The sequence below is a fragment of the Anoplolepis gracilipes genome, chromosome 14 (assembly GCF_047496725.1).
Source record: "Anoplolepis gracilipes chromosome 14, ASM4749672v1, whole genome shotgun sequence".
Taxonomy (NCBI): Eukaryota; Metazoa; Arthropoda; class Insecta; order Hymenoptera; family Formicidae; genus Anoplolepis; species Anoplolepis gracilipes.
In genome coordinates, this window is record NC_132983.1 from 8,914,918 (window position 1) to 8,941,692 (window position 26,775).

Consider the following 26,775-nt stretch of genomic DNA (forward strand, 5'->3'; position numbering starts at 1 on the left):
CGAACGCGTGAGATGGCAGAAGCTCAAAATCCCCGCGCGTCTACGTCCGCAAACGTGTCTAATGACGCGGTGGACGACGAGATCGCACGATTGCGACGAACAATTAATCAACCGGTACAACCGCGAGAAGAATCGACAAACGACTTTACGTCCGCCATGTTAAGAGAAATGCGCTATGCAATACAATTCTTAACAGAGCAAGTAGCTCAACTACAGCAACGCGATCAAAATACAAGCCGTCGAGAAGAACTTTCCGAAAGCATATATTACGGACGGACCGATCGCGACGTTAGAAGCCGACGTAGTATGGCACCCAATTTCCTGACGTTAAAGGAAGCGAGGCAAATGATTCCGGAATTTGACGGAATATCGCGACACAAGTTGCAAGATTTCGTGAATTCATGCACATACGCAATACAAAATACGAATCCGGCAGATGAAGAATCTCTTATGCAAGCGATATTATATACAAAGTTACGCGGAAGAGCGCGACAAGATTTTGAAACACGCGATATACGCACTTTCGATGAATTTCGGACGCAACTCGAAGCTTGTTATCAAACGAAACAAAGCACGACACACTTGCAAGTCGAATTTAATTCATTAAAACAAAAAACAAGCGAAACCGCCTACGCGTTCGGACAGCGTGTCGATCTAGTAGCTATGAAATTATATGACTCTATGATCGAAGGAAAAGAGCATACTCTAGAACAAAAACGCACGATTCAGCAAACTATCAGAGACCAAGCATTAATTAATTATCAAATCGGACTACGCGACGACTTGAAAGTACTCGTACGGTCACAACGCTTCTCGACATTGCAAGAGGCGATAAACGGCGCGAGCTCGGAAGAAAAACTTATCAAGCCGATGGGAGCGAGAACAAACAGTTATCAAAATAAAAATAAACTCGACTCGAATTACTCGCAACCGCCTCGAGATACTAATGCAACGTGTTTTAAATGCGGCAAGATAGGACATTATGGACGAGATTGTCGAACGAGCAGATACGCTCTGCCGAAACCCGAAAGACCACGCGTCAATGTGGTAGAAAAAATTTGCAAGCATTGTAAAAAGCGCGGACATAATCGCGACGAGTGTTGGTCTTTAAACGGCCAACCGCAAGGAAAACCACAGGCTCGAAAAAATCCGAACAACGCGAATAAATCGAGCGATATTCAAATTAATTCAAAAGGAACGCGTTATAAGACGCGAGGAAAGAGTTCCGACTCCGAGCGTAGTAACGACGAAGAAGAAAGAAGCGATAGCAAGGCAAAGCGCGCGCTGGAATATCAGGTGACCCACGTACGACAGACGCGAGATAAACAAGGACTCGACGTCGTAACGATGCCCATACGCGAAACGAAGACAGGGCGCATAAACATGCTATACGATTCCGGTGCGACCATATCACTAATAAAAGTAAAGCATTTAAAAGGCGAAACATTGATATACAATAAAAAATTAGCGTTAATAGGAATAACCGGACACAAAGTATATACAATAGGGAAGATGCATGCAACAATTAATCTAACCGGACAAGACATTAAACATGCAATTTACGTAGTAAAAGACGACTTCTCCATGGAATACGACGGGATACTGGGAATCGATTTCCTAAGGAAGCAAAAGGTATCCTGCGATTACAAAAACAAAGAGTTAAAAATCGGTACGGATGTACTCAAGATGCGACCATATAATAAAATTATCTTGAAACCACGCAGTGAAACCATTGTGCAAGCCGCGACTAATCGAAACGAAGCGGGAATAGTACGCGCGAAGGAAACAGCCCCTGGAATATATATAGGAAGATGTCTAGTAGAACCGAAAAACTTTCTCTGCCCAATCAGCGTTATCAACACAACAGACGAGACTATTGAGATACGTACCTGTTGTAACAATAGACGACATCGATAAAGATAACCCGCACGGTATCTATACAATAGCCGTGGGGACGGACGATAAAAATACCCCACGTAACGAGCGCATCTGACAATTGTTGCGAACACAGCATCTCAACTCTGAAGAACGACAGGCACTCTCAAGGATATGTGATGAATATAGCGACATATTTCACCTGAATGGAGAACCACTGTCGTGCACTGCGACGGTAGCGCACGAGATAAATACGCGCGTAGACGCCTCAACGGTAAATGTAAGACCGTATCGCCTTCCGGAGAAACATAAGACGGAAGTAAATAAACAGGTGCAACAAATGTTGGAAGACGGAATAATTCGTACCAGCGCGAGTCAATGGAATGCTCCGCTATTAGTAGTACCAAAAAAGACCGACGCATCAGGTAAACCGAAACTTCGAATAGTTATAGACTTTCGAAAGCTCAACGACTTGACGATCGGCGATTCCTTCCCTCTGCCTAATATTACGGATATACTGGACCAGCTGGGAAACGCAAAATACTTCACAACATTAGACCTAGCATCTGGATATCATCAAATACCAATAGCCGAAAAGGACAAGCCTAAAACTGCCTTTTCAACTCCGTATGGACATTACGAGTTCAACCGAATGCCCTTTGGATTGAAAAACGCACCGGCGACATTTCAGAGATTAATGAACTCTGTATTGATAGGAATACAAGGACTCAAATGCCTGGTCTATCTAGACGACATCGTCATTTACGGAGCAAGCCTCGAAGATCATAACAAGCGACTCAAGGAAGTGCTGCAACGACTTCGAACTAATAATTTAAAACTACAGCCGGATAAATGCGAATTCCTACGCAAAGAAGTAATGTACCTGGCCATATAATATCGGAACATGGAATATCTCCTGACCCGTCTAAACTAACAGCAGTAAGAGATTTCCCGACGCCAAAAAAGGTGAAAGATATCCAATCATTTATAGGTCTAGCCGGTTACTATCGAAGATTCATAAAAGATTTCTCGAAAATAGCTAAACCATTAACGAGATTGACAAAGAAAACCGAAAAATTTGTGTGGACCGCAGAGCAACAAAATGCTTTCGAAGTACTTAAAAATAAATTAATAACGGCACCTGTATTAAAATATCCAAATTTCGCTGAACAATTTAATATAACTACAGACGCATCCGACTACGCGATCGGAGCGGTCTTATCGCAAGGAAAGATAGGCAACGACCGACCGATAGCTTACGCCAGCCGAGTACTGAACCGCGCGGAACAGAACTATAGCACTACCGAAAAGGAACTATTAGCTATTGTATGGGCTGTAAAGCATTTCAGACCCTACGTGTACGGAACACAATTTAAGGTCATTACAGATCACAAACCTCTAATATGGTTATTTAACGTGAACGATCCAGGATCACGATTAATTCGATGGCGAATAAAATTAGAAGAGTACGATTATGAGATCATACATAAGGCCGGACGTGCGAACGCGAACGCCGATGCGCTAAGCCGCAACGTAACACAAGACAACGACGAGCAAGAGAGAGAAAAGATTCTCACCACCGAAGACGAAGAGATGGACGATATCAGCAGCAAAGAAAGAGATAAAGAAGAGGACGAGAAAGATAGCAACGATGCGACACGTGCCTATAGCGCAGAAGAAAAGAAACAAATATTATATGAATATCATGATGCACCCACAGGAGGACACCAAGGTATCGAGAGGACGATAAACAGAATTCGCCTCACGCACAATTGGACCGGGTTGACGAAAGACGTCGAACGATACATTAAAAAATGTGACACTTGCCAAAAAAATAAATTATCGCGACGATTTAAAGCACCTCTCGTTATCACCGATACACCGAGTAAATCGTTCGAAAAATGTGCATTAGATATAGTCGGTCCATTAACGATAACTAATACCGGAAATAAATATTTACTAACTTTTCAAGATAGTTTGACAAAATTTAGTAAAGCAATACCGATACCAAATCAAGAAGCGAACACTGTGAGTAAAGAATTTACCACGAAAATAATTTTAGAATACGGAATACCGGAAAAAATTTTAACCGATCAAGGCACAAATTTTTTAAGCGAAATATTTAAAAATACGTGTAGATTATTAAAAATAAATAAAATTCAGACGACCGCGTATCATCCTGAAAGTAACGGCGCGTTAGAACGATCGCACAGAACATTAACAGAATATCTACGACATTATATTAATAATGATCAGACTGACTGGGACGAATGGATTCCGTTCGCGATGTTCACCTACAACACTACGCCACATACAGCTACAGGATACACGCCCTTCGAGCTAGTATACGGACACCAAGCCGAAATACCGACAGCATTAACGAAACCACCACAACCGACATACAACTATGACGATTACGCGCAAGAGCTAAAAGAAAGACTACGCGCCACGAATCAAGTTGCAAGAGATAGTCTCACAGAGAAAAAACTGAAATCGAAGGAACACTACGATCGAACCGCAAAAGAAACAAAGTTCAAAATCGGCGATAAAGTACTTATTTATGATGAAACGCTACGACGCGGAAGATCGAAAAAACTCGAATCTCTATGGATCGGACCATACATAATAATCGAAAAGCATTCGAATAACAACTACACGGTGAAGAAAGGAAGGAAAAACACCCGCTTACACGCAAACAAGCTTAAGCCATATATAGAAAACTAGTACTCACCTTCTTCAAGGATCCATGTCCTAGTCTTCCTCCTCCCCCCGGCGACATCTCAACTCGTAAAAGTCAAATTGGTCATGGACCTTCCTCATCTCCACGCGGACGGGATGCATCGGATCCAGGGCCGGCACCACTGCCCGCACAAACCTCTCACCAGGCTCCGAGAACGTAACGCGGAGGGACAAAGTACCCCCCGCGACCCGGGAACTTCGGAGAACGGCGCTCCGCGCCCGCACTACGGGGTCCACAGGTGGCGGTAGACCCACAACCGGTAGGCGAGCCCGAAAACACTCGCGGCAGATATCGGGATGAATACCATCCCGATATCCATCGCACTGGCGACAAATCGGCAAACTCCATTGGAGCAAAAAGCGCAACATCTTTCAAATAAAAAACGCGAGATCCATCTCAACCCAAAGTCGCTGAGAGACTAAACCCACATTATAATATTACCGGTGTATCACCCGCTGGATTAGCGCGAACCCCGCGAAGTCAGAGAAGGCGAGCGACACCCAAGAGATAAAATATAATAAAATGAAATATAATATGATATTACAGGACATTCGCCTGCTGGATCAGCAAAGGTCACACGAAAGACGACGAAACGAATCTCTCATACCAGATACAAGAATTTAAACATAACCCAGGATTATTCTTCGAAGAAATCGGACAAATCCACTACGCAAAAGAAAACTGGAAACTAGTAATAAAATTAGACTTATCAAACTTAGACGAAAGATACGAGCAAATAAACAACTATTTAAAACAGACCGAAAGATTATGCGAAACCATGAAATTTCACGCTCATTATCTTCGAGATACATGTGTGAACCTAGACATTCTAACAAAAAGAGAAGCAAAATATTTAAAAAATGTCATAATACAAATTAAAACGATATACAAAAAACAGACAAATAAACGACGAGGACTCATAGACGGAATAGGTTCCTTATCAAAGTCTTTATTTGGCACAATGGACGTTAACGACGAAAAACGAATTAACGAACAACTTAACATATTAGAAAACAGTCAAAAAACAATACAGCATGCCGTACAAAATCAAATTAAAATAATAAATACGACTATCGGGCATATTGATAAAATCGAAAATACAATACAACGTAACGAATACCTCTTACAGAAACGAGTAACTGAGTAACGCAGCGAGATAAACGAACACTTTACCATAATTACCGCAGTAATAGCAGAATTAATACGCGACGCGGATAACATTATAGAATATCTAACATATACAAAAAACGGAGCAATGCATCCGAGATTAACACCGATAGATAGCATAATAACACATTTAAAGGAAGCAACACAGCAGTTGCCACAAGGACTGTACTTCCCTTTTCAAGTACACACCGAAGATTGGCTTACTATAGAAAAATACGCGAAAATAAGCGCATTCAGCGATAAAGCAATTATTTATACCATTCTAATCTTCCCATTAATTGCGCAACCGAGCTATACCATAATGAATGTAATTGCGTTACCTGTATTCAGTTATAACAATATATTCGCAGTGACAAAAATTAACAATAAAATAATTGCGATAGACAAAGAAAAACTAACATACGTTTTAGTAACAGAAAAAGATTTAAAAGATTGTATTAACATTAACTCACAATACACATGTGAGCATGCGACACCGACATATAGAGTAAATTTAAATGCACCATGCGAAATACAAATTTATACACAGCAGCGTCAACGTAACTGTAAGACAAAATACATTATATCAATGCGTACCACATGGATCGCATTACAACAGCCACAAACATGGCTCTACTCGACTGCTACAGAACAACAATTAACAATACAATAAGACAAACGACAAGAATACAAAACAGTGATTAAAAACACTGGAAAAATTACGCTGAAGGGAAAATGCAAATTAATAACTCCAGACATGACTATACAGACAAAGCAGACAATCTATGAAACAGATATAAAAACGTACCTACCTGAATATAACTTGACACTGGTACGAGAACGCAACACGATAACACACGATAATGACACGATACAAGACATAGGTCAACATCGAATGGAACTGACAAAATTAAAATTACAACTAGAAGAAATAGACAACAATTTAAAAAGTAACGAACAAAATTTCTTCGCGAAAAAACAATTCGTATATCCAATGGCGACAAGCGGAACAATCACGATAACAATAATAATAATATTAATTGTACTTTACATAGTTATACGAAACAAAAATAAAAGAAGGAAGCGGCCATTAATTAGGATATACGACGAAGAGCGATCCGAACCGATCGATCGACTCCCAAAACCAATATTAAAACGTAGCCTAAGCACGCGATTTTAGATAAGAACAACGATTATATTTAAATCTTGTAAACGCGAAAACAAACAAAATTGTTAACTAGAATAAGAAAATAATATAAAAAAGAAAACATATAGTATATATATATATCGGGAAACTTAAAACTTAAGAAAAAGAAATAAATTCCCTAAAACAGAAAACGTTGTACCTCCGTTTTCTTTTCTAACGGGGGAGGGGTGTTATAGCCCCAGAAAAGGCTACAGATTTAATAAATATATATATATATATATATATATACATATAATCATATAGATGCAGGAATGCATCGCGAGCGAAGCGATAATCGCGCGAGCCGCTGACGCAGCGAGCCACGCGCGCCCGAGACCGAGCGCGAACGCGAAACCGGAAAGCGCTCTCAGAAACGCACCGGAAAGGTGTCGCCGAATTGCTAAAAGTACAAGCGAGAAAATTCGACTCTGAACTTCCTCGCCTGCACTAAAACGCGAATTCAGCAACATAACCATATTTGGTCATGTTGCTAAGGGACCCCCTCCGAAAAACCATGCAGTTCGGAGGGAAGCTCAGCACCCGCCGCGATGAAGCGACGGGCAGTCGTTAATTAGAACCGAACGAGTAATAATCGCCACGAGCAGCGACCGACCAGATTCAACAGAGTCATACTCGCACGACCAAGAGATATACGCGCACCTGAGATAAGCCGACGCGTATCAGGCTACCGGTACGACGGTGTATACGAGAGATACCGCTCTCTCACTCTAACCGATAGCAAGCGCGAGTAGTATAACGTTCGCTGGGAGCAGTGACAAAATATCACACCATTGATTTCAATTAAACTATCTTATATTTTTGCGAGAGATGAAAAGAACTGTACATGTTGTAAAAGTAGAAGAATAAAAAGAAATACAATTAAAGGAAAAGCAGAATACTATAAAACCAAAAGGGGAAAACGCCCGACGCATCCCCGACATTCCCGGAACGATCCCGACAATCCCGTGCCCCTTCGCGGAGGCACAACACCATCCAGTCGAATATCTCGAAAACCAAGCCCGAGAGAGAAAAATGTTTCAGACAAAAGTTGTTTGGTTTCGAGAGGACCATAAGATGGTACCATTGGTTTGACTTTAAAGAATTATTTGAAGGTCACATGAAGGTCACCTCGATTTTTTTAATGGCATCCCCTATTTTTTATTACATATTCTTGTAGCTGACCTCGAGAGCTTTCCAAAACATTATAATCAAATGTTTCTTCATTGAGTATTTTTCGAGTTATAAAGCTCCAAAGTTGCAATTTGAAAAAATTCAAAATATCTCGTAAAATATTCACTTTCCGATAGTCTTATCTTACATGATTCAACCAGTCAAGGCAAGATCTGGACATGATCCAACCAGTGAAGGTAAGATCTAGGCATGATGTAGCCAGTGAAGGTAAGATCCGAGTATGATCCAGCCAGTCAAGGCAAGATCTGGACATGATCCAACCAGTAAAAATAAGATCCAAGTATGATCTAACCAGTCAAGGCAAGATCTGGACATGATCCAACCAGTCAAGGCAAGATCTAGGCATGATGTAGCCAGTGAAGGTAAGATCCGAGTATGATCCAACCAGTCAAGGTAATATCTTTATCAAAGGAACTGTTCAAAATTATCTCCATTGGCTTGAATACATAATTCCAACCTATTTTTGAAGTGCCTGACCGTTTTGAGTAAGACAGCTCGCGGTATATTTGCGCAAGCTACTCTTATTTTCTCTATCATATCTTGTCTAGTTGTAGGCGCATGCTCATAAACCACATTTTTACCCCATTATTAAAAATCAAGTGAAGTTAGATCAGGTGATCGTGGAGACCATGCCATGGCCCCTCGTCGCCCAATTCAACTGCCATTGTATTTTCGATCTAGATAAGCTCTCACTATTGCACATAATGAGGTGGCGCCCCGTCCATTTGTATCCACATTTTTTGACGTGTATGAAAATCAACGTCTTCAACCAATTGTGGTAAATGATCCCTGAGAAGTTCCAAATAATTTACACTATTAACATTTCCTTCAAAGAAATAAGGACCAATCAAGAAACCATTTAATACCACACCAAACATTCACACTCCAGCAATGATTATCTTCTTGTTTATGCCAATGTGGGTTAACATCCGACCAATAATGGCAATTATGTCTATTCAATTCATCATTATTTTTGAACGTCGATTCATCAGAGAACATAATATAATAGAAGAATGTATGTACTAAATTTATTTGGTTTTTTGATTAATTTACTGCGTTTACCGTCTTGGTTCAATTTATAATTAATTTGTTATTCATTGTAGCTAAACTTGAAAAGGACTATAACCAAATGGTCGAAACGTCGTCTTAATAGTAAATAAAGATATTATTGGCTAGTTTGGTCGCTCTACTTACATTACCTACTATTAATTGATTACTAGCGATTTGAATTTAATAACTTGAAATTTGGAATTGCTCTTGGACCTAATTATGGAGCCTTCCCGGACAGAAGATTTTTTTCGATTTGTTTCGGAAACGTTTGACGAACACAGCACATTTTATTAAAGTCTTGAATCTCGTGCAAAAAGAAGATCTGCACGGCCAAACAACAATTGACCTTTTTACTTCGCTGCAGAAGACTAGACCTTATACCTACACATATTAAGAACCTCAAAACTAACATCACTTTCCATAGTATTAGTATTAATCGTAAGTTTTATAAATTTATATTGACAAACCAACATACGTTGTTAAATTTTGAGATAGAAGACGTAAACATTAATTTAAAATATCTTTCAAAAAAGATTGTTGAGAAAGGACTTTTTGACTGTTTACCACATGACTTGTTGTCTAACTTTTTCGAACTTAATAAACAAAGAATCTTATCTTTTGACCTTAAAACAAAGAATAATTCGATTAAAAAGATTAACAATTTAAAACTAAAACATAATTTCAAAGAAGATCCTTTTTCAAATGTTGACACATCTAAATGGCTTGTGAATATTAGTGGTAAGACGATTCCCGACAATGTATCCATGCTTCTAAACTTGGGCGATAATTTTGTGTTACCCATAAATTCGTTACGCAGTAATGATCGAGTCAAAGTAGTATTAGATGTTGTCAAGAATTTTGAGTCCTGTTCAGATAAGATTCCCACTGATTTATTAGAAACAACGAGAATTTCGGTTGCCAATACACTCGAGAGATTCTTGAATTCGAAAAAACATATAAGTTATGTCGACAAACATATTCTTGGTGCTTTTTCACATTCAAAAAAGTTTTTATTTGACAATAAAGACATTTTAATCACCGACAAGGGTCAGGCCACCATGGTAATGAATAGGACTGATTATTTGCAAAAAATGGAATTGTTGTTGAATGATAAATCTACCTACAAAAAGATAAATAAAGATCCAATTAAACCACTTACGAATAAGATAAATACACTATTAAAATCATGGCGGGCTAATGAATTGATTGATGAAAAAACTTACAAACATCTTAGGTGCACTAACGGTAACCTACCTCGTTGTTACGGTCTAAGATCCATAAATCAGGTTTTCCTTTAAGAGTTATTGTTTCGTCTATTGGTGGCCCTCTTTACAACGTCTCCGCGTACATACATGACATATTACATAGATCAATTAACGCCAGGCTCACACATTAAAGACGGTTGGTCCTTTTCTGCTAAGATCAAAGATACAATTATCGATAACAAGGATTTGATGATCTCATTGGACGTGAGTTCTTTATTTACGAATATTCCTAAAGATTTAGTTTTGAGTGTTATCAAGAAACAGTGGAATGACATTACTTCCGTCACGAACTTTACTCTCCCGCAATTTTTATATATAATTGAACTGATTTTAGACTCGACTAGTTTTAGTTTTAATGGCCTTTTTTATGAACAGATTTTTGGAAGTCCAATGGGTTCTCCCTTATCCCCGATTTTGGCCGACATAGTCATGGATGACCTAGAGTCACATTGTTTACATTCTTTAAGTTTTAACGTCACCACCTACTATCGATATGTTGACGATATCTTCGCAGTAGTTCCGCGCATAGGCTTAGACGAAATAATAGAGACCTTTAATAATTTTCACCTCCGATTGAAATTTACCGTTGAAATAGAACATAACAATTCCATTAGTTTTTTAAATACAACGATTATGCGTGTCGAAAACACACTTATAACCAATTGGTTTACGAAGCCTACATGGTCGGGAAGATACATTAACTTTCACTCTAACCACCCAACAAAGTACAAAATAAATACTATATACAATCTCGTTGATCATTCCTTACTACTCTCAGATGTCAGATTCCACAAAGAGAATATAAATATAGTTCGTAAAACATTACGTAATAATTGTTTCCCTGAAAAATTTGTTGAGCGACACATACAAAAAGGATATATGTGTTGAAGAATCATCGATAATTACAACCGAAAAACTTTTTTATGTTGCTACCTTTTGTTAAAGATTTTAGTTCATGTTTGCGCCGATCAATACAAGACACGGGTTTGAGTGTAGCGTCGATAGTAACGAATAAGCTTAACACATTGATTATACGTGGCAAAGATATGTTAAATATTGATAATAGAACTAATGTCAAATATAAAATTCGTTGTAAGGATTGTGATGCGGTTTATATAGGCCAAACAAAAAGACATTTGCGCACAAGGCTTAACGAACATTGTAAAAATATTAAATTGCATCCTTCGTGTCAATCCGTAATTAGTAAGCATAGATCGGAATTCGGACATGACTTTGAGTGGAATAGCCCAGAGATTTTACATAACGAGAAATTTATAAAAAAGAGAGAAATAGCAGAAATGTTTTTTATCAAGAAATTTAACAACAACACAATAAACTTACAAAAAGACACAGAAAATCTACATAATATTTGACATAATTTATGACAAGATTATAAAGGTCGTCTAAAATGTTTTTTAAAAAATCGACAGTTTAGTTTCGACATTAGTTTTGACAAGACATGTTCCGTTACTTGTTGGTTCGTCAAATCAATATGTTTAATTAACTGCTACCTGTACAATACATTGATATACATCTTTGTTCACTCGAATGTATATACTAAATTTATTTGGTTTTTTGATTGATTTACTGCGTTTACCGTCTTAGTTCAATTTATAATTAATTTGTTATTCATTGTAGCTAAACTTGAAAAGGACCACAACCAAATGGTCGAAACGTCGTCTTAATAGTAAATAAAGATATTATTGGTTAGTTTGTAGAAAGAGCATCCGCATTAGTATTTCGTTTCCCTTCTTTATAAAGAACTTCGTATAATCGTATTCTTCCATTTTTAATCGCCAACGCATTAAACGGGATGACGGATCTTCAACATTAAAAAGCCAAACTAATGGTTTATGGTCAGTAATTATTTTAAATCTTTTACCATATAAGTATGGTCGAAAATGCTTTGTTGGCCATACGATGGCTAAGAGTTCTTTTTCCGTAGTGTCGTAATTACCTTCTGCTTTATTGAGCGTTCTAGAAGCATAGGCGGTTGAAAGATCATTTCCTATCTTTCCTTGTGATAAAATTGCACCGATTCCTTCATCGCTAGCTTCCGTAGTTAATATAAATTCTTTATTAAGATCTGGATATTGCAAAATAGGCTCACTTGACAATAATTTGTTTAATTTTTTCAAAATTTATTTGCTGTCGCATTTCCCATTTAAATGGTATATTTTTCCTAAGAAATGACGTAAATGGATGAGTAAGCGAGCTAAAATCTTTGATAAAACATCGATAATAACCAACAAGGCCTAAGAATTGTCTGAGTTCTTTATGATTTCTTGGAACGGGATATTGTTTTACTGCTTGCACTTTTTCTGGATTAGGTTAGGTCTGAAATTGTCCTAAATAAATCAATTCTTTTTTAAAAAATTTGCATTTATCTGGTTGCAAGCTAAGATGGCTTCTCTTAATCGTTCAAAAAGTTGATTAAGTTTTGGTTTATGTTCTTCTAAAGATTTCGCATAAATGACAATATCGTCTAAATAAACAAAACAAACATTTCCTCGTAAACCTGCTAAAACATTATCCATTAAACGTTGGAATGTTACAGGGGCATTTTTTAATCCGAAGGCCATCTTTTTATATTCAAAATGACCGTTAGGTCAAAGTTAGTGTTAAAAGCTGTTTTTATTGAATCTTGCGGACTCATCGGAATTTGGTGAAAACCCGACGCTAGATCGAAACACGAAAAATATCTGGCTTTTCCCAATCTAAAATGTCTGTTATATTAGGCAAGGGATAAGCATCACTGATAGTTTTATCATTTAATTTACGAAAATCTATCATTAATCTCCATCTTTTGTTACCATTAGCATCCGCTTTCTTTGTACCACCCATAATGGTGAATTAAATGGTGAAAGAAACGGTTGAATAATATCTTGTTCAAGTAATTTGTTGTTAATCTCTTCCTTGTGGATAGGTGGGTATCTATATTGTTTAACGGCTATAGGAGCGTTATCCGTAGTAGGAATAGAATGTGTGATTCGATTTGTTCCTTTTAATTTGTCTCCCGGTAAATGAAATATGTCGTTATAATTTTCTATCGTAGGTAATATAGAAAGTTGTTCTTCTTCATTCAAGTGATTTAATCTTAAATTTTCCTTTAATAGTCTTAATCTATCTGTTAGATTATTTGAGATCACCGAATTAATTACGCACGCAGGGCTGTCCCTCGGGCTCGTGTTAATTAACACTGGCTCTACGTCGATTATGGGTGTCTCGATATTCAATTCTTTTTCTGTCGTGTTAATTACATATGTATGTATATTACCGTTAATTACTTTTACGATGCTATCTATAAGAAATATTATCGCCCAAATAAAATCGCCGTTTAATATTTCTTGTCGATTTATTAATCCGTCATTAATATTATTTTGTTTAGCTTTAATTATACATGGGCATATGCTTCTAGCCGGTAATGTTGATATATTACTATATTCTAATGAATATACTTTATTATTTCGTATAGTAACCGTTTGTTTTTCAAAGTCTATTTTTGCATTTTTGAGACGTAAAAAGATTGATCCGATAATTCTTTGTTCTCTCAATGGAAATTTACTCGGTACTACGTGAAATTCATGATTGCCGTTTTCTGAATTTAAATATACAGTTCCGAGAGTTTGCTGTTTCTCTTCCGTTATACCCTGTATTTCGACTTTTCTATCTTGATATACTAATGTGTCTCGGAGTAAGGCATTTGCTTTAATAATGTTTATGTCAGCACCCGTATCTAATAAGAATTTGTCCGTTGGAGCTCGCCGAAAGGGATTGAGATGACGTTTCGGGAATTTGTTCGGATTGTGTATGTTCGAGTTCTGTTTCGATCAGGTGGATCGGATTTGCACGGCTCGATGGTTAGCCCTGGCGTTGCACGCCTGCCGCTTGGCCTTGATAGTTTAAATTATTGTTAGGTTGATTATTACTATTATTATAGCTATAATTATTTCAATTACTTGATCTATACCGATTATCGTTATTTTGCCCGTTATTTATTTGATGTCTATTGGTTTGTACATTAAATCTATTTCCAGAATTATTGTCGAAATTTTGCACAGGATTAAATTCATGTCTATTATAATAATATTGAAAATTTGGATTTGAATTTCCGTTTTGGTTCTGTGTATGAAAAATTTTCCTTCTGCATTCATTTTCAGAATGTCTGATTTTTTTACAATAATTACAAGTTAGGAAATGTCCGATATGTTTGTGTAATCCGCCCAAAAAGTTATCTATTAATTTATTAGTGGCAAAAACTCTTAATCCTGTTCTTGCTGCTGGATCAGGATAATTAGAAATTGCAATAATCATTTCAGAATTTAATTTCCTTTGGTAATATAATTTTCAATGGATTCATCTCTATTTTACCTGAGATTATTTATTTCGAGTTCCCAATGATCAAAAGTTTTGCTATTGCTGAATTCTTTTTCCAACGCGCTACATATAATTCGTCGAGATTCGTTATCGTATATAAGGATCTAACTAGTGCGGCTTCGCCTGTTAATTTTGTTTGGAGGATTGCTCTGAAAAAAAGGTTCTTGCGACCGGTTTGACTAATTCGAGAATTCCTTTACAGTCGGATATAAATTGATGTGTTGGGATATTTTTGCCGTCAAAAACTGGTAAAAGTAGATGGTATAATTAAATGACCAAACTAGCCAGTAACTTCTTTATTAGTACAACGTTTCGACTATTTGGTTGTGGTCCTTTTCAAATTTTACTGTATAATCAATAACAAAATAATCATAATATCAATCACGGACAGAAGATAAACGTGATCAAATCGATCGAAGAAAATAAATTAATACGTACATGAAAATGAGTCAAAGATAAATAACAATGTGTTTTACACATGGAATGTATTTTTATACATATATTATATGGTTAAAAAACTAATAAGACAGTGAAAAGACAATTCCGGACAATGTATCCACGCTTCTTAGTTTGGGCGATAATTTTGCGTTACCCATTAATTCGTCACGCAGTAATGATCGAGTCAAGTTTGTATTAGATGTTGTCAAGAATTTTGAGTCTTGTTCAGATAAGATTCCTACTGATTTGTTAGAAACGACGAGAATCTCTGTGGCTAACACACTCCAGAGATTTTTGAGTTCGAGAAAACACATAAGTTATGTCAACAAGCATATCCTTGGTGCGTTTTCACATTCAAAAAAGTTTTTATTTGACAATAAAGACATTTTAATCACAAAGGCTGACAAGAGTCAGGCCACTGTAATAATGAATAGGACCGATTATTTATCACAAATGGAACTGTTATTAAATGACGAATCTACCTAGAAAATTAAAAAAAGATCCGATGAAACCGTTTATTAATAAGTTAAATAGACTTGTAAAATCCTGGCGTGATAATGAATTAATCAATGAAAAAACGTACAAACATCTGAAGTGCACTAACAGTAATCTTCCTCGTTGCTATGATCTACTTAAGATCCATAAACCAGGATTTCCTTTAAGGGTCATTGTTTCTTTTGTGGGTAGCCCTTTATATAACATCTCTACATATATACATGATATACATAGATCTATAAAAAAAACCAGCCTCGCATATTAAGGACGGATGGTCCTTTTCCACCAAGATTAGGGACATTTTCATAAATAACGGAGATTTGATGGTTTCATTTGACGTAAGTTCCCTTTTCACCAATATTCCCAAAGATTTAGTTTTGAGTGCCATTCAGAAACGTTGGAATGACATCACTGCTCTTACGAGCTTACTCTCCCTCAATTCTTACATACAATAGAATTAATTTTGGACTCGACCAGTTTTAGCTTCAACGGACAATTTTATGAACAAATCTTTAGAAGTCTTATGAGTTCCCCCTTATCCCCGATTTTAGCCGACATGGTCATGGATGACCTTGAGTGATGATCACATTGCCTACACTCGTTAGGTTTTAATGTCACGGCATTTTACAGATATGTGGATGACATTTTTGCAGTCGTTCCGAGCACAGACATAGAGAAATTAGTAGAGACCTTCAATAACTTCCACCCTCGACTGAAATTTACCTTCGAAATAGAACATAACAATTCCATTTGTTTTTTAAATACTACGATTATGCGTGTCGACAATACACTATTAACTAACTGGTTTAAGAAGCCTACATGGTCTGGAAGATATATTAATTTTCATTCGAACCATTTAACTAAGTATAAAATAAATACTATATATAATCTTGTCGACCAAGCGGTATTACTATCGGATTCCAGATTTCATAAAGAGAACATAAATATAGTTCGAAAAACTTTGCGTAACAATTGCTTCCCTGAACAACTTGTTGAACGACATATCCAAAAAAGGATTAATCTTTTAAAAAACCGTGCAACCACTAATGATCACGAATCTACGGAAAAATTACAGCCAAACAACCTTTTTATGTTATTACCGTACATTAATGATTTTAGTGCCTGTTTGCGCCGTTCAATACGTGACACCGGTTTAAAGGTTGCTTCGATCGTAACTAATAAACTTAATAATTTGATAAGACGTGGCAAAGATACTTTACATATTGATAATAAAACAAATGTCGTATATAAAATATGTTGTAAGGATTGTTACGTCCTGTCGGCTCCATGTTTTTCCTCCCACGAAATGAACAATAATCGTCCGATCGGTCACAAAAAACGGGTCGCGCAATAAAAAACCGTTATTATCAAATAATGTTTAGACCTACTAGAAAGGATATCTAAACAAATACCGGAAGGGATCAATAACGAAATCCTCTAAACAACGAAACAGACAAACACAGCTGCATAATCTTAAGAAAGAAACAAATAATGCCGCTACGCACTGTCGGCTCCACGTTTTTCCTCCCACGAAAATGAAGCAATAATCGCCCGACTAATCATAAAAGGGATCGCGCGACGAAAAATATTTTAAAACATTGAAATCGATGTTCAAAGGAAACGACCGGAAAGGATCGATAGTGAGACTCTCTAAATGAATAAATCAACAAACACAGCTGCATAATCCTAAGAAAGAAACAAATAATGCCGCTATGCACTGTCGGCTCCACGTCTTTACCTTCTATAAAGATAAAGCAATAATTGCCCGACCAGTCATAACAGGGCCGCGGAACGAAAAAAATATTTTAAACATTGAAATCGATGTTCAAAGAAATGACCGAAAAGGACCGAAAGCGAGATCCCCTAAATAAATAATGGATAAAAACAGCCGCATAATCCCAAGGAAATAACCAAATGAAGAATCTCAAATTTTCCTAAGAGGCCGTACAGAGAGCTCACCAATCAGCAACAATCAAAAATAAGGAGGAGAAGGATCTCACCGAACGACAGCTTTTTACACGTCAAAATCTCAATAATGCTCCCGCCCAAAATTGTTAACATGCCCTCAAGATTTAATATAAAAAGGGAAGACGCGCGCATTACAGACACACAAAATTCAAATCAGTCGATAATACAGCGTTAGATTCATTCGGCACAGTTACTCTCGCTCATACTTATTTCGGTCGTTCACTGACCCAAGGAATTCGTTTCACATATCGGGAGTTCTGATTAAGTTTTGAAAACTATTAGAGTCAATGCCCAACAACGACCACTCGCCGAACAAGAGCCACAACTGGGCCACAACCTGACCAGCAGCTGAAAAACAGCGAAATCTGCCTAAGTAGTAAGTCTATTTTCCTTCTCTCTTTTACCGTCGTTTCTTTTCCCTTTATTCAACCCTGTTCTTTATTTAAAGTGCCTAAAATCGCGCCGACCCGCCGATTCTCGCGAGCTAACCGAGACCATAGATCAGACGACACGACCGTGAGCAAAACCAACAGTTTTGATTCTCCTCCTTCTTCCCCGCAGTACCCGCGCTGTTCCATCCCATTGAAGACGCTTTTCCCATCTACCCATTGTTACCTTGAAATAGATTTTCCTTCCCCATCATATTCCCCCGTACCCCTTTCACCTTCGGTCATCGATATATCCGATGACTCACCGCCGTCGTCTCCCCCTTTTTCTGATTCTTCGTCCGTGATCCTCTCGGATAATTCGTCGAACCACACGATAGAATTACCCAACTCCTCTTTGGAGTACTCTCCACCAGATCCTGATACCTTCGCGCTCCCCTCTTTAGAATCGAAGCTTGCATCTATGTCCGATTCCGCTCTCTTCAACCTGATAGATAGCGTCTTCGAAGACGTCAAAATCGCGCCGTAACACACATTACACTTTTCGCAAATCTTTATTATTTTTTTTTTATAAACTATTGTAACGAATACCAATCAGAATAAAATCTTTAAAATCGCACTCGTTCCCCTTCTTTTCTGGTTGATGACCTCCGTACTTATGTAACACCCGCGATCCACACACACACACACACACTCATACAAATAATTTTAAGGCTGACATTTATATTCTAAAACAATAAGATCATATGTATAACGTTAGAAATTAAGTGAATAAATGTTAATCTAAAAATTAAATGATCGGTAAACTTATTTAACTCCCTCACTCTCTCCACGCGAAAGATCACACTTGGTCCCGTCCCGCGTAAAAGAGATTCGATTCTCTTACCAAAAAGGGACCACCGAGAGAGCGTTTGCATAACAGAGTAATAACGACACCCGTCGTTTATCTGTTTGCTAACCTGCAGCTCACTCGACCGAGTTACTCGTCGATAAGACTTTTGACATCGGAACAGTTCCTGTTACGCCCTTCCTCTGACCCATCCTTTCCACGGGCCTGGACGTAACAATAATAAGAGATTATTTTTATGACAAAAATGAAAATGTGAAATATATATCTTTACAAGTTACTTTTAGAGGTGTTACGTACAAAAGAAATATATGTATCTGCGTAGGTAAAGATTGTTATGATTATTTCATTTTATGCAAAATTAAATACATTTTAATAGATGAGTTAATAGACATTATGCTAATATTTATTTTTTGGGTACTACAACAACAATTATATACAATTCTGATTTTGCTGTGTATGAGCAGTTTGAAATTAAACGTTTAGATTACGATGTCGATAAAATCTTTTTGTTTCCATATACTTGTTTACTTGCACCACATCCTATTCTTGAAACTAATTTACACTCTACTCCTGTATATCTCTTCAAGTATGCACTTCTTGATTTATAAGTTTGGATTATAAAATTATGTAAGCAATTTATTTGTCAGTATATATATATATTGGGAAACTCTTAAGACTTAAGAAAAGGAGATAAATTCTTTAAAACAGAAAACGTCGTACCTCCGTTTTCTTTTCCAACGGGAGAGGGGTGTTATAGCCCCGGAAAAGGCTACATATTTAATAATTGAATATATATATACATATATAAATTATAATGATGCAGGAATGCATCGCGACCGAAGCGATAATCGCGCGAGTCGCTGACGCAGCAAGCCACGCGCGCCCGAGACCGAGCGCGAACACGAGACCGGAAAGCACTCTCGAAGACGCACCGGAAAGGTGTCGCCGAATTGCAAAAAGTACAAGCGAAGAAATTCGACTTTGAACTTCCTCGCCTGCACTAAAACGCGAACCCGCAAATTCAGCAACATAACCATATTTGGTCATGTTGCTAAGGGATCCTCTCCGAAAAACCATGCAGTTCTGAGGGAAGAACAGCACCCGCCGCGATAAAGCGACGGGCAATCGTTGATTAGATCCTAACGAATAATAATCGTCACGGGCAGTTATTAAATAGATCAAGATACACGAATGACGAAGAGATATACGCGCGCCGGAGATAAGTCGACGCGTATCAGACTACCTGTACGACCTGTATACTGGAGACCGTTATCTCACTTTAACCGTCAGTAAGCGCGAGTGAGATAACATCCGCAGGGAGCAGTGACAAACAACACGCTATTGATTTTAATTAAAGGATCGTTTATTATTAGTTATTTAGAGATTATAGAAGCTAAATTGTGCCAATAAAAGAGATAAATTTGGAGAAAAACGTAAAGGAGAGTAAATAAAAGGAGGTAACAGCTGTATCCCCGGCATCCCTGCACGATCCCGCAAAATCCTGTGCCCCCTCCCGGAGGCACAACAGCACACAACAGATAATAAAAAACAAACATGCATAACTTATTGTTGCAAAGAAAAAAACTGCAATGCTTTTAGAAATAGGGTAAATTTTAATAAACATTTATATAATCACATAAGACAAAATAAAATTGGAATTTGTTGTGGATACCCAACTTGCTCTACCAATAAAACAATTTTCAAAACAGTCAGTACTTACGCAGTGCATATATGTAGATATCATTCAAATAATTTTGATAAGCAATTTATTACGGAAAAAAAAGATTGGATAAATTTTGATACTAGTAATAATAATACCAACAATAATTGTTTGGGCCGTGGTTGTATTGTTACGGCCTGTATGAGTGTTCGGGAGTCAGGGATCTTTGGTCAAAGTCACTTTATCTAGACGTTACTTTTTCTTATATATCTCCTTGGCAAAATACAGTCTACGTTACAGAGGCACGAGTGTCTTGTTGCACGAATGTCGCCATACTGATTTCGCTCGATATTATAGGTCGATCCCGACCTTCGCGTATAGATGTCAGTGTTATCAGATCTTAGTTAATTTGGACACAACATTCTGCCCTCCTTGAAAGATACATATTCTTTCAACTAAATTTATATTCATTTGCCGAGGTAGAATCCTTCATTTACAATCGGTTTGCCACTGCTTGTAAATTATCAATTCCATAGCTAATACGTAAACCTAACGCCAATCTTAGTTGATCATCTAAAATGAGATAACGTAAATAAAATGTCTGGATTCGATAACTCAAAAAAAAATAATAAACGTGAATACAATATGTGGTTTACTTAAATATACTTGTCTTACTTAACTAATGCAGAACGACCTGAACACCATACAATAATGTCGTGAACGCAATATAACTATGTCTTAATCGACTAGATTGTTTCAGTTTTTTCCATAGGTAGAACGCATAATTTAGCTATAGCGCGCTTACATAGTCCGCGACTGATTTTAACAGTAACTATTCGGGTAAGTCCGTCTGCTCCAGGATGTATTTCCACCACTCGTCCTAATGGCCATGCCATCGGAGGTGCATTTTCATTCTTTAGAATAACCATTGTTCCTGGATGTATATTTACCGGACTAGACTGTTTCCATTTGCCTCTTTCTTGTAATTGTGTAATATATTCCTTTGACCATCGCGCCCAAAAGTGTTGTCTCATCTGAGTTAATAATTGGTAACGCGTTAGATGATTCGCGGGTACGTTCGCAATATCCTGATCCGGGATCGCGGTCATTACTTCGCCTCTTAGGAAATGACCCGGTGTCAACGGCTGCAAATCGGTCGGATCATTAGACAATGGGGTAAGAGGCCTTGAATTGAGACAGGCTTCAATAGAAGTTAGAACCGTGTAAAGTTCCTCAAAGCTCATCGGCGTTGGTCCAATAACCTTGCGCATATGCGTTTTGGCAGATTTTACCCCTGCTTCCCATAATCCGCCTATGTGCGGTGAATATGGAGGAATGAACTTCCAGTCAATCGACTGCTCTGTCAGATATTCCTGTATCTGACTCTGCGTCGCCTCCTTTAATAGACAGTCTTTTAATTCCTTAAGCTGGTTGTTTGCTCCCACAAAGGTGGTGCCATTGTGCAAATATAGCACCTTGCATCTGCCTCTTCGGGCAATAAATCTTTTTAACGCATTGAGAAATGATGTTGTATTTAAATCAGGTACCAATTCAAAGTGTACCGCCCTTGTAACTAGACAAATGAAAATCGATAAGTACGCTTTACTATTTTTATTACGCGATATTTTTATAGTAAATGGACCTGCGTAGTCTACCCCTGAGTATAAAAACGCTCGCGATGATTGCGTCACCCTTATTGCAGGCATATTGCCCATTAATTGTTTCGCAGTTACCGGTTTAGCGCGAAAACAAATTATACAATGCCTCAATACGCTCCGTATTGCCTCTTTACCTGAAATAGGCCAATATTTATTGCGCATTATTGATAAGACCGTTTGTGGACCTGCATGCAAGTTCTTATAATGTATCTCTCTAATTATTAATTTTGTGAGATGGTGTTTTTTTGGTAAAATAATGGGGTGTTTTTGAGTGAATTCTATAGGAGCATTGCGTAACCTTCCCCCCACACGAATAATGCTCTCCTCGTCCAAAAAAGGATGCAAGGGCAACAGTTTACTCTTGGAATGTACTTGCGATCAATTACGAAGATCATGTAACTCTTGTGTGAAGCTATGTCTCTGACAACCTGAAATGAGTACCTTCATGGATCGTTCGATTTCTTCTACTGTTAACGACTTTGCTTCTTGTGTACTATGTTTGTCTTTAAACCGTAAACACTATGCGATTACCCTTCTTAATCTTGACAATGATGAAAATTTTTCAATGATATTTAGAAATGCGTCTTCTTTCTTTGTATGCACCATTAAAACTGTCGTTCGTCTTTCAATCATTTCTGCTTGCCTGCCTTTATTGCTGAATGGTGTGAACGTCGTGCATCGCTGTAAAAATTGTGGACCTTCCCACCATATTCCTTTATCTATCAGCCTTTCCGGGTTTACTCCTCTCGATAGTAGATCAGCTGGATTGTCTTCAGATTTAACATGATACCATTTTGTACCTTTTGTTTTACGTTGTATCTCACCCACTCTGTTTGCCACAAATGTTTTCCATTCTGTGCTATCTCGCGCGATCCAAGACAAAACTATGGTTGAGTCGCTCCATAAGTATACTTCATCTATATGTACTGTTAACATTTGTAGCACTCTTTTGCTCAATTTGGCTAATAATAGTGCTCCGCATAATTCTAGTCGTGGCAGCGACACTTTCTTGACGGGCGCTACTCGTGACTTAGCACATAATAATTTGACCATATATTTTGTATTCGCATTGATTTCTTTTGTACGAAGATATATGCAAGCATCATAAGCTGATTCAGAGGCATCACAAAATCCATGTATTTCTATCCTCGCAGGATTATCACACAGTATCCTTCTAGGAATGGATAGTTGTTTTAGCTTGTAAATTTGCGTTTTCCAGTGAATCCATTTCTCCTTTATCTCGGTTGTAATTTCTTCGTCCCAGCCACATTTTAATAGCCACAGCTGTTGAATAAATATCTTTACTTGCAATACTATAGGACCTAAAACTCCCAGCGGATCGTATATTTGTGCCACACTGGCTAATATGTTACGCTTTGTGGCCTTATCATGAAGATTCATTTTAATATGATACTGAAAGTTATCAGTCGTTGTATTCCACCATAAACCGAGTATCTTAGTAGATTCGCATGGAATGATAATTCTTTCTTGACTACTACCTGGACCCTTTATTTCCGGTGTATTTGATGTCTATTTTCTTAGCTCAAATTTGGCGGATTCCAGTATACTAGTGACGTCTTGTTTCAATTGTATAAGCGCCTCCACAGTATCCGCTCCTGTAAGTAGATCGTCTACGTAGAAGTCCCTTCTTATAATTTTGCTAGCGTTTTCGTACTGGTGTTTCATTTGCTGTGCTATCTCTTGCAGACACCGAATAGCTATAAATGATGAGCTGGACATGCCGTAAGTGATGGTGTTGAGCTCAAACACACGTATGGGCTCTTCATTATCCCATCTCCACAAAATACATTGTAATTTACGATCATCTTCATGTACCAGTACCTGACGATACATTTTTGTGATGTCAGCTGCTATAGCGTACTTATGTTGAAAGCGAATAAGAATGGCAAACAGATTATCTTGTATAATTGGTCTTACCATCAGTATATCGTTTAGTGATTTTCCGGATGATGTTTTGCTTGATGCATCAAATACTACTCTTACCTTAGTTGTAGTGCTTTCCTCCTTCCTTACTGCGTGATGTGGAATAATGTATATTTGCTTCTTGTATTCTTTACTATTCCGAATTTCGGTCATATGTCCCAGCCTTAAATATTCCGTCATGAATGCGTGATAACATTCCTTCAACTCTGGTTCCCTTTCTAGTTTTCTTTCCAGAGTTTTTAGTCGCCTTTCTGATAATTTGTATGATTCTCCTAATTCCTTTGTCGTACCTTCGAGTGGTAATCGCACTACAAAACGACCTTCTTCATTTCTCTGGTACGTAGAAAGAAAATGCTCTTCACAATGTGTTTCTTCTGTTAACCGTTGTATTGGTGGTTCCACTTCTTCAATTTTTCAAAAATTTTCTAATTGGTGCTGTAACATACTAAGCGAAACTCCACAGTATGCTTCTTGATTTGGTTGCTTTACATTGCCAATATGCATGGGATCTGAAATTATCCAACCCAATATGGTTTCTTGTAGAACCGGCTCATTTTTGGATTGACGTATTTGTCTACTGCACATGAGCTCCCAGAATATAGATGCACCTAATAGTATATCTGTTCTTCCTGGAATAAAATAGTTTGGATTAGCTAATGTTATGTTCGGAGGTATATGCAAATGAGTTTTGTTAACCTTAAACATTGGCAAGCGCTCAGTGATTTGATTGATCACCAGGAACTTTAAACTGACGTGAGTTAATTCGAGATTCAATTGTAGCATGTATCCTTTGAATCGTATTGACCGCTGTGTTGCTAATGCCCATAATAGTCGTGTGAATAGATTCTGGTTTCAAGTGTAATTTTTCGCTCATATCTCTTGTCATAAAATTGGATTGCGATCCACTATCGAGGAGAGCTCTACATTCGTGTGGATTTCCATACTGATCGCGAATATAAATAACGGCTGTCGCGAGAAGCACTTGAGTTGATCCCTTTACACTACAATGATTAAGAACCATGGACTCTTCTGAATTTGAGGCCAGAGCCACTTGTGTTGTCTGATTAGTATTATTCGTTTGTATTTCATTTTTGTCTGATTTTTCATTAACAGCCAGGTCTATTTTACGCAATAATGTATTATGGTAACCCTTACACGTTTTACAACTATTTGATTTGCAATTTCTCCCATGAAAGGTCCTTAAACATTTTATACAGAGCCGTTTTCGCTTTACTTCTACTAGTCTGTCCTTCACGGCCATTTTTAGAAATACTTGACAGTCTTGTATTCCATGATTACCGGAACATGTTACGCATGACGAATCGCTTGAGGATACGTACGATTGACTTAAATTTTTATGTTGATTCCCGCCTGATTTATTATCTCTTTTATTATGATAAACAACAACTTGTGAAATTTGATTTGCACGATTTACCGCTTCTAAAAATACACTACGATTGATAAGGTAGTCTGTGAAATCGATTAACGTCGGAAACTCATCTATTGCTGACCGTTTTGACTCCCATTCTCGCCGTGAGCTCTTATCAATTTTTGGTAAGCTAATGTGTATAATAATCGTACCCCAACTATCAACCGGTTGGTCGAGTTTCGCCAGCGATTTCGTATATTGAGATATATTGTCTGCTAATTGTCTAAGATCTGCATGCGATTCTTTAGTGATAGCCGGCATATCTATCAACATTTGGATAAGATGCTGTACAATTAGTCGTTTGTTCTCGTATCTCTTTTTCAACAAGTTCCATGCTAGAGTATAATTGTCGTTTGTGATCTCTAACGCATTGATGACCTTGGCAGCTTCACCTGCTAATGCAGATCTTAGATAATGCAGTTTTTGTACATTAGATAATGCTGTATTCGAATCAATAAGAGACTCAAACAAATCGCGAAACGGAATCCAACACTCATAACTTCCGTCGAATTTCGGCAAGTCTATATTAGGCAATTTTACAGACGGTCGCACTATCACCTGTGGTCCTTGTGCAACTGGTATAGCATTAATCTGAGCGATTTGAGGAACGGGCATTTGTTCAGTTATGGACAATTTACGCGCATTCGAAATTATTTCATGAAAGCAATCTTCAAAACTAATTCTTTCTGCTTCTTGTTCAACCGATCCATCTACGTCTTCAATTTTATTTTGAATATAATCGAACTCTGTCCATAACTGTTCAGCCTTTTCGAGTCGACTATTCAATTCTACTTGTTTATTAGGATCTTCATTAAGTCGCGCAAGAAAGTTTTTAAATGTAGTAAGCTTCGCTCGAATTCTACCCCGTTGTCTAATTAACTGTGCTATTTGTTCCATGTCGAACGTTTATTGCTATACTTAACTTAAACTAACCTTAATACGCAGTTTTATTGCTAGTGTACAGACTATATTTACGTATTTGGTCAATCGTGCTGTCTTCACAATGAGCTTGATTCCGTGGAATGTGCAAAATTTTCATTGCTCGCCCTGGTAGAGAGAGAGAGCGCTGTGCGTCGTCCGTAAGAGAAGGACGGCTATAGCTCGCCTGAGCTAGAGA

General features: G+C 37.7%; 3 protein-coding genes and 2 pseudogenes across 3 annotated transcripts; 1 reads left to right on the top strand and 4 right to left on the bottom strand.

Annotated features, from left to right (window-relative positions):
• Positions 1 to 5,362: 5,362 nt before the first annotated feature.
• LOC140673301 (uncharacterized) lies at positions 5,363 to 6,608 on the top strand (annotated as a pseudogene).
• Positions 6,609 to 8,512: 1,904 nt separating this feature from the next.
• On the bottom strand, positions 8,513 to 9,723 carry LOC140673302 (uncharacterized; annotated as a pseudogene).
• Positions 9,724 to 17,972: 8,249 nt separating this feature from the next.
• Positions 17,973 to 23,686, bottom strand: LOC140672914 (uncharacterized). Its single transcript, XM_072905400.1, has 7 exons — positions 22,889 to 23,686; positions 22,672 to 22,804; positions 22,270 to 22,419; positions 21,433 to 22,200; positions 21,303 to 21,321; positions 18,387 to 18,604; positions 17,973 to 18,079 (listed from the first exon to the last, which is right to left on the bottom strand). The coding sequence occupies exons 1-7, from the start codon at positions 23,684 to 23,686 to the stop codon at positions 17,973 to 17,975; spliced, it is 2,193 nt and encodes a 730-aa protein (XP_072761501.1).
• Positions 23,687 to 23,815: 129 nt separating this feature from the next.
• Positions 23,816 to 24,226, bottom strand: LOC140672915 (uncharacterized). The gene has a single exon (XM_072905401.1). The coding sequence runs from the start codon at positions 24,224 to 24,226 to the stop codon at positions 23,816 to 23,818; it is 411 nt and encodes a 136-aa protein (XP_072761502.1).
• A 417-nt stretch (positions 24,227 to 24,643) lies between these two features.
• Positions 24,644 to 26,555, bottom strand: LOC140672916 (uncharacterized). Its single transcript, XM_072905402.1, has 2 exons — positions 24,983 to 26,555; positions 24,644 to 24,858 (listed from the first exon to the last, which is right to left on the bottom strand). The coding sequence occupies exons 1-2, from the start codon at positions 26,553 to 26,555 to the stop codon at positions 24,644 to 24,646; spliced, it is 1,788 nt and encodes a 595-aa protein (XP_072761503.1).
• Between the last annotated feature and the right edge of the window lie 220 nt (positions 26,556 to 26,775).

Excerpts from the sequence above, each read along its gene's own strand:
- LOC140672916 (XM_072905402.1), bottom strand. The coding sequence starts at position 26,555 with ATGGAACAAATAGCACAGTTAATTAGACAACGGGGTAGAATTCGAGCG. Across the intron at positions 24,859-24,982 it reads TGAATCTCGAATTAACTCAC|GAAGAACAGATATACTATTA; the intron begins GTCAGTTTAAAG and ends ATTTTATTCCAG.
- LOC140672915 (XM_072905401.1), bottom strand. The coding sequence starts at position 24,226 with ATGGTAAGACCAATTATACAAGATAATCTGTTTGCCATTCTTATTCGC.
- LOC140672914 (XM_072905400.1), bottom strand. The coding sequence starts at position 23,686 with ATGAATCTTCATGATAAGGCCACAAAGCGTAACATATTAGCCAGTGTG. Across the intron at positions 22,805-22,888 it reads GACGAACGACAGTTTTAATG|TGTTTACGGTTTAAAGACAA; the intron begins GTGCATACAAAG and ends GTAATCGCATAG. Across the intron at positions 22,201-22,269 it reads CTCAGGGGTAGACTACGCAG|TTACAAGGGCGGTACACTTT; the intron begins GTCCATTTACTA and ends TCATTTGTCTAG.